An 8275-nucleotide genomic window follows, 5' to 3' on the forward strand; every position below is an offset into this window, starting at 1 on the left:
GTATTTTGCTGTCTGGTAAGAGCTTTCTACTTTTGTGTTCTTTTGCTTTCAGTGATAATGCAAGTGTGATTGTTCTTGAAACTTGATAATTCATTTGTATTTTTTCCGGGAAACCTTTATTTTCATTGCATCCAAACAGGTGGTACAGGCAACGGTTCTAGACATCCTTTGGTTTTGACACTAAATCCACCAGGGTTTTGAAATTCTCAGTAGAACTCCCTTTAGGACCAACTGCCCTGTCTGCAGTCTCTCTTAGGGCTCTCAGATTTTCCCTCAATTTCTTCCCTTTTTCTTGTGAGAGAATTTGATCAAAGCAACTCATTAGCCCACTCTTTGTGAAAACCCCACCTTCAATTCTCACTCCAATCTCCAAAACATCCTCCACCATCCTCCCATTGAGCCTTTGGTCCCCAAAAAAGGGCCTGCAAATCAAGGGTACCCCACCGGCCACGCTTTCCCACAATGAGTTCCATCCACAATGTGTTACAAAAGCCCCAACTGCCTCATGTGCTAGGACCTCCGCCTGAGGAGCCCATGGAACCACCATTCCGTACCCTCTGGTCTTCTCCAAGAAACCTTCTGGCAAATGCACCCTTGCCTTGTCCCTTAGGGACCATATAAACGGTACCCGGCTTGCCTCCAGTGCCTCAGCTAGGGCTACAAGCTCGGCTGGGGGTGGTGTCGTGACGGTGCCAAAGCTAATGTACACGACCGAGGTGGGTTTTCTTTCTTTGAGCCATTGGAGGCAGCCGGTTGTGTTGGGTACAACCGGCGGTGGGGTTATTAGGTTAAATGGACCGATATTGAGGTACGTCTTGAGCTTGGATTTGAGATCATTGGTTAGGGAATCGTCGAGCTCCTCGAAGGAGTTTATGAAAACTGCAGTCGCCTTAGGTAGCACTTGGCCCATCCGATGAAGCATGCGTGAGAAGAGCGAGTTTAGATTTCCGAACACGATGCCTTCCTGCAGGTCGCGAAAACGTACTTCATACATTCCGGGAATGAAATTGAGCAGCTCGTCTTCACGGCCTTGAATGCCTGTAACGCAAGGGATTGAACAATCAATCTTTTAAAGCATCAATAATCTTAGAAAACAAATTAGCAGGTAAAACCACCTGAAACTCCAATCTTTTCTCTGATTTCATCAGTATAAACATGGGTGGAGAGTGAGTTAGGCCCTGCAGTCCAAAACGGCAGCCAAGCCACCCCCATCTCTGCTGCCATATCTGCAGCAAACCAAATGAATGCGTCAGCCACCAGGCAGCTCACTGGCCGCCCTGTCTCGGCCACAGCCATCACCATCCCCTGCCTAAAGCTCTCCGGCGCAGCCCTCATGAACAGCTCAATATCCTCCTGGGGCCGCCCGGCGAACACATACCCCTCAGGCACACCGTCGGACACGTCATAGGACTTGATATTACATTGCATGGTATGCATGGAGTCGTGGAAGATGGAGGCGTTGGATTCGCTGGTGCTGAAGAAGGAGAAGACTGCATGAGGGGCAGCGGCAGCAAGGCGGCGAACGACGGCAAGGAGGGGGGCTGCATGGGTGGAGAAAGGGAAGGCCAGGACGGCCACATGGGGGTTGGTGGTGGTTTGAGACATGGTTGGAATGGGGGATGTTATGATTTGGGTTCTGGCTGTTGAAGATTATAAATGAGAGGCAACTGCATGGGGGTTGTCATCCCACCCTCCTAACAAACCAACCCAAAACCAAACCACCATTCTGCATGGCGGCCAAAGAAAGAAAAAATGGGAAAAAAAAAAAACAAAACCAGGGGCAAGTGAAAGCTCTGTGTGAGCTTTTACTTTGCCATTGGTGGGATATACTTGGTGAGTAGTATGTTTGTTAATTTTACTTCAAAAATAATTTTCTATTCTAAACAACATAAAATTGTTTTCTAATTTGAAAAATATGATTCAATAAATTTTTTGAAATAAATTAATGTTTTCAAAATTAATTTGATTAAAACCCTATTGTTTTTAAGAATAATTTAAAATTGTTTTTTTTTTTAGTAATATTGAAAAGGTAGAGAATGTTTTAAAAGTTTTTGTATTCCACATGATATATAGTATTTTTGTGAAGAGAACTAAAAAAAATTATTTTTTATATTTTGGTTATTAGATATAATTTTTGTTACCAAAAACAAGTGAAAAATATTTTAAAGAATTATTTTCAAAAATTATTTTTTAAAAATTGATTTTGAAAAAAATAATAATTAAAGAAATTAAAGGACTTGTTTGAAAACTTTTTTTGAAAAGACTCGAAAACTGTATTTTAAAATATAATTATACAAATATATAAAATGATTAAAAATAAAATACTAGATATAAAACTTATTTTTAAAATATATTTAAAAATATGTTAAAACATTTTAGATTTCTAAACAAATTTTTGTTTTACAAAACATTAGAGAAAAGTTTAAAAAAACTGTTTTTTATAATTGTTTTAGAAAACAGTTATCAAATATACCCTAAATTTTTTACAGAAAATATTTTTTTGAGAATGTTTTCTAAAAAAAAGTTATTTTTAAGACCAAGTCTAATATGCTCTCAATCATTTTTTTGTAAAGTATTTTAGATAACAATTCAAATATGAATAATATTTCAACAATTTTTTTATTGCATATAATTATACAACACCCTCATGTGGAATAAGACCAAAATATCGTTTTTCATATTTATGTTCCTAGATAAATTTTGTTCTTAAAGACAATTTAAAAAAAAATGTCAAATAAAACCAAGATGAAATGACGAAAAAGCCCTTAACAAGTCACAATATTTTCTGGTTTTCATGCTTGTATATTTGGGCAGAATGAGATTGTTGAAAAGCTGCAGCCTGCAGTTGTCTCAATGTTGCCCTAGAGTGTGCTGAATCAGAGGTTAGATAGATCTTACAAAAATGTAATTTTTTCATATATTTAGGGAGAATTCTATAGTATTGTGCTAGTAGGTACTGTTGAATTCATACCAACCATTGGATGTGCAAGATGAGATCTTGATTTTTATTTAATTTTTTATTATATTTTTACACATGTCAATATCCTATTTGATGATAGGTGGACGCATGACACCGAAAAGTTGATTTTGGATGCCACAATTTAACCCTAAATTTAATAATATATTTTAATGATGTCTTCCATGAGCTCTTGCTTTATGTTGTTTAGATTTTAAAAAAAATACAATATATGGTGTTGGAGTGCATGATTTATATTATATGCCTAGATATTATGTTGGGATGGTAACAGAGCGGGTTTGGGATGGGGTGGCTTCTGTCCCAATCCCATCCCTTTTGTTCAAAATAATTTTTATCTCATCTTATTAAAAAAAATTAAATAAGACGTGGTAGGACGAGGTAAACCAAATATGATAATTTCCTATACCCTTCTCGTCTCACCTTGTTTAACTTTTATTTTGATTTTTAAAAAAAGATTATAATTATACTTTATAAATAATTAAAATATTATAATTTTTTATAACTTATTTTATTGAAAAATATTTATTATTATTATTATTATTATTATTATATTAAAAATAGGGAAATAAAAATTAAATTAAATTAATTTTATATATAATCGGGGTAGGGTTGGGTGTGACAAGACAATACTTAAACCCACCACGAATTTGTCCTAGGTTAAAAAAAAAAAAAATCCCAAACCTACACGTTTATTTACATTTCAAATTTGTCTTATTAGGGATGTGACAGGATAAATACCCGAAAAAACTTATCTTATTGTCATCCCTAATCTTATGAGCTTAAATATTTAAGTAAATTTATCCTCCAACATAGTAAATGAGACATTGTATTCAAACCTTATCGTATATTCATTTTCTCAATTTGTAAGTGCAAAGAATGTTATTTGTATTTTGTTTGTTTATTGGAATAATGAGTATAGAATTGTTTTAAAATTCCAACTTTTTAAAGGAATGGTGAGCTTCATTTAAGTTATGAAACAAGAACAAGTATGTGTAAGAGTAGAGATCCAAGAAATTTATCTTTGATATTAATGAAATTAATATATTAAGAGTGTGTTTGATAGTGATTGTGGTAAGTGTTTTTAGTCTTTCTAACAATTGAAAATTTTTATTTTTCAAGTATTAGAAATGTTACAAACACTTCTCAAAATCATTGTTAAACACACTCTAAATAGTAGTAAACTATTAATGATCGGGTGTTTTTGGTAAAAAGGTATGTCAATAAAATATCTAAGTATAATTACTAAAAGATAATTTTTTTAGTGAAATAAATCTAAAATCATTTGAGGAAAGATAGTGAATAGAATTTTAAGAATTAATTAAGAAAATAAATGTAAATTATAAAATGAAAGGAAAATAGAAACATGATGTTATTTAGAGTGCGTTTGGTAGTGATTTTAGGAAGCGTTTCTAGTCTTTTTATGCTTGAAAGACAAAAAAATTTAAATATTAAAAAGACTAAAAGCACTTCATAAAATTATTGTCAAACGTACTCTTAGTAAATTTGAAAAATCCCCAATGGACTTTGAGAAAAACTCAAAGGGAAATAAAAAGAAAAAAAATATCAACATTTATTTTAAAAAATAAATAGAACACCTCACTTGATGAGTAGCATTTGTACATGTGTAAAAAGGTCAATTAAATTAGTAGTTAAGAAAATAATAATAATAAATGTAAAATGTCATTGGTAGAGAAAATAAAACCTACCCTAAATTTCCCTGCTAAATTCCAAGTAGTCATAGTAAATTCATTGCATGAATAAGAAAAATTGAAACATAAAAGTTAAGCCAATTGAAAATAATAATGTCTTCAAAGGCAAACTATTGAGATGAAAAAGTAATTGGGTCATGGTTCATTGGTTGTACTTTAAAGGCACACTAAATTATTCCATTCCCTAACTCTAAATTTTGTAGAATGCATATAATCTCATCCTAAGCTCTTTAGATCTAGCATAACGAAATAATATGACAATAAAAACCATAACATGTTCTAGATTTAGAGGTTAAAGTTACATATCTTAGATCTGGATGCTCTCAAATTGATTGTTTAAGGTGAAGAGTATAATCGAATGTCCCATTAGTTATTGGAGATCTCATAAACCATTGATCTTTCACTCGATAACTCCTCCTTAGGTCTAGGCATTTAGATGGTAGAAATCTCTAAGGTGGAGGTTAGGGTTCTCTCTTTGAACTTAAGGGAGAGAATGACAAAAGTCTAAAACCTTAACCCCTAAGGGGGTATTTATAGGATTATTACTAGGCTTAAGTGACTTGAACCCATATTGGGTTTATGTCATTTAATCTAGTCCAAAAAAAGGTCTTAATTAATTAATTAACTTAGCAATGTTTCAATTAATCAATTAGCTTAGTTTAGAGACACTATTCATTAACTTTTGTTCAACATTGTATATTTACTAAAATGCACTTATGCACATAAGTGAATCAAGAACCAATCTAACTCTCATAAATTATGCTATTAAGGTATATGAGTTTGAGTGGGGACCATTGAAACCTGTATAATAGTATTGGTTACCTTTTAATCCAATTTTGAAGTTGATTCAACATCCTATTACAAAAAGTTAACTACACCCTAGTGCTCTATGTATATTATAATGAGACATTAAGTGATTATATCCATGACTTGTTATATACTGTATACAATCTCCCCATGAATTAGTGTCCATAATCTAAAAATGTGAAAACTATCAATCTCTCAAAGTTATCTCTACCATTCTTCAGTCATAGATCCTCATTTTGCATGATTAAATGACATACCCTAACTTAGGAAAAGTATATGTCAAATTTCATTAAAGAAATTACTATGATAATACAAATTTCATGATCACACGTTGTTAGGCTCATTCAAAGGGATACACTATCTCAAAGTTCATAAGATATTATAGTGTCTTTATTAAAAATATATGTTTTTATAGACTTTCATCAATAGTGAATCAATTCATAGGAAATATCTGATCACTTTAGGATCTCACTTGTAGGTCAAAACCATTACAAACTTAGGACACAAGATCAATATTCTCTCAAGGTTGACAGACATTATAGTTTAGCACTTTGGTGAAGTCATAACTACATGATAATCTTATATCATGACTCATCATAGATCCTGTCCAAAGTGTAACCATATACACTAGTACACTACAACCTCAAATGGATTGCCTAAGTACACTAGATTGGTAGTGAACAAATTATTTACTTGTAAAAAACTTATGATTTGGATCTTCCATGCAACTGCTAATATGCTCAAATAATTTATAATGTAAGATATACTAGGTGAGAATGCTCATAAGTATAATGTATGGATAAGAATGGATAAAAGTAATACTGAAATATCATTAAATAAATAATAAATTTTAAATATGTTACATCATGTCATACTTTTAAGGACTTTATCCAAATAGTATTAACGGTCATGATATCATATATATATAATTTGTATATATTATTAAATTTGTTACTTTATTCAAGTTCTTAGTTAGTTTATGAAAGAGCCATGAAAACCACATCTTAATGTTGCTCTTCGCATTTTGCGATACTTGAAAGGAACACCTAGCCAAGGCTTATTGTCCTAGCCTAAAATGATTTGAAACTTATTAGATTTTATGACATAGACTGGGCTAGTTGTCCTTCCACAAGAAAATATGTCATAAGATATCTTGTTTTTCTTGGAAAGTCACTCATTTCTTAGAAAACCAAGAAGCAAACCAATATGTTCCGTTCCTTGACAGAAGTAGAGTATAGAGTCATGGTCCCCATTATTTACGAGTTCGCTTGGTTAAGATTTACAAGTTACTGACTTGGGAGTTGTAAAGATGTATTGTGACAATTAGGCAGCCCTGCACATAGAGACAAATCTAGTCTTTCATGAGTAAACAAAACTCATTGAGTTAAATTGTCATTTGGTCAAAGATAAAATTCAATTCGAAGCCGTGCAAGCCATCTTCATCCCTTCTATTCTTCAAGTTGCAAATATATTCACCAAACCTTCGAAGAAAACTCTATTTCATTTTTGTCATTGCAAATTGGGCATTCTGGATATCCATGCTCCAACTTGACGGGGAGTAAAATTGAGGTAAAGAGAATAACAAAATCATGTTTCCAAATGAGTAGAATCCAGAGTTGAATATTAGTTTCTCATTTAATGGTTGATTTAGAGGGATTTACCTTAATTTGCTCCAATTATTTCTATTCAAAATTTATGTTGATTATTAACTTACCCAAAAGAGTAATAATATCTTGTATTTTTATTTTGGAGCCATTATTTTACAAAGCTCTACAATAGTGAAAGATTCTCTCTTCTCCTCTCCGTGGATGTAGGCAATTATTGACCATATTATATCTTTGTATTGTTTTCTTCTTTCTTTTCTATGCTTTTAATTTATTATTCTACTTTCTTATCTAAATTTCACACAAATAGTTAACAATCAAAGTTGAAGTGAGGGAGATATGGTCATTTAAAGGTAGTTGTGTAAAATGGATAGAAGCTAAGTTCAAAATTCCCAATCAATTTTGAACTCGACATGAAAATTTTGAACTCATCAACTTTCTAGCATTTTCAACCACTTATGAGTCTGTAATGGATTTTGAACTAACTCAAATTTTGAACTCAAGTCTAGACGTTTTGTTTTGGCTTTCAAATCACTTCAAAATGAGTTTCAAATAGATCCTAAACATTTAGAACTCCTACTTTTTCACCTTTTTTTAGGCATTAATGATGTAATATTGGAATAAGTGACTAGTTAGAAGGTGCCACGTGTTTTTTTAGGGTTGGGCTATCATTTGGGAACTTGGAACATTTCAACTTGTTTTTGTGTTTCCAAATATTTGAAAACAAATTTTATATATAGTGCTTTATTTTCAATTATTCTTCATATTTGTCTAATTATTTTCTAAAACAATCCTCAAGAAGCAAGTGTAAACAACTGAGAACAACTAAAATATACTCTTAGAAAAGCCCTTTGTTTTATATTTTTAATTATAGAAAATTGTTTTCTATTTTCTGATTATCAAACATGTTTTTTGGTTGTTTTTTTTTTTTTTTTTTGTTCTCATGAACAAAAAAATTGTTTTTCAAAACATATAATAAACACATCCTTAGCTTTTCTTTCCTTTTCTTTTCCATTATTATTATTATTTTTATTTTCTTGGCAACCAAACATATGTTGTAAGAAAAAAATCCTTCAGCATGTTTAGCTAACTTGGTGTGCTTCAAGTTTTCTAACATAAAGGTGAAGAATCTAATGGAAGAGTTGTAAGAACATGTTAAAATTTTGAATGAGTTTCTA

At 31.9% G+C, this 8275-nt stretch overlaps 1 protein-coding gene across 1 annotated transcript; it reads right to left on the minus strand.

Annotated features, from left to right (window-relative positions):
* Positions 1 to 72: 72 nt before the first annotated feature.
* LOC117933447 (anthocyanidin 3-O-glucosyltransferase UFGT) lies at positions 73 to 1614 on the minus strand. Its single transcript, XM_034854803.1, has 2 exons — positions 1116 to 1614; positions 73 to 1038 (listed from the first exon to the last, which is right to left on the minus strand). The coding sequence occupies exons 1-2, from the start codon at positions 1603 to 1605 to the stop codon at positions 158 to 160; spliced, it is 1371 nt and encodes a 456-aa protein (XP_034710694.1). The 5' UTR covers positions 1606 to 1614; the 3' UTR covers positions 73 to 157.
* Positions 1615 to 8275: the final 6661 nt, after the last annotated feature.

Source organism: Vitis riparia, chromosome 16 (assembly GCF_004353265.1).
Source record: "Vitis riparia cultivar Riparia Gloire de Montpellier isolate 1030 chromosome 16, EGFV_Vit.rip_1.0, whole genome shotgun sequence".
Lineage (NCBI taxonomy): Eukaryota > Viridiplantae > Streptophyta > Magnoliopsida > Vitales > Vitaceae > Vitis > Vitis riparia.

Bases quoted from the DNA above. Each gene is read 5' to 3' on its own strand.
- LOC117933447 (XM_034854803.1), bottom strand. From the start codon at position 1,605: ATGTCTCAAACCACCACCAACCCCCATGTGGCCGTCCTGGCCTTCCCT. The intron at 1,039-1,115 runs GTGGTTTTACCT...CTTGCGTTACAG, and splicing joins AGAAAAGATTGGAGTTTCAG to GCATTCAAGGCCGTGAAGAC.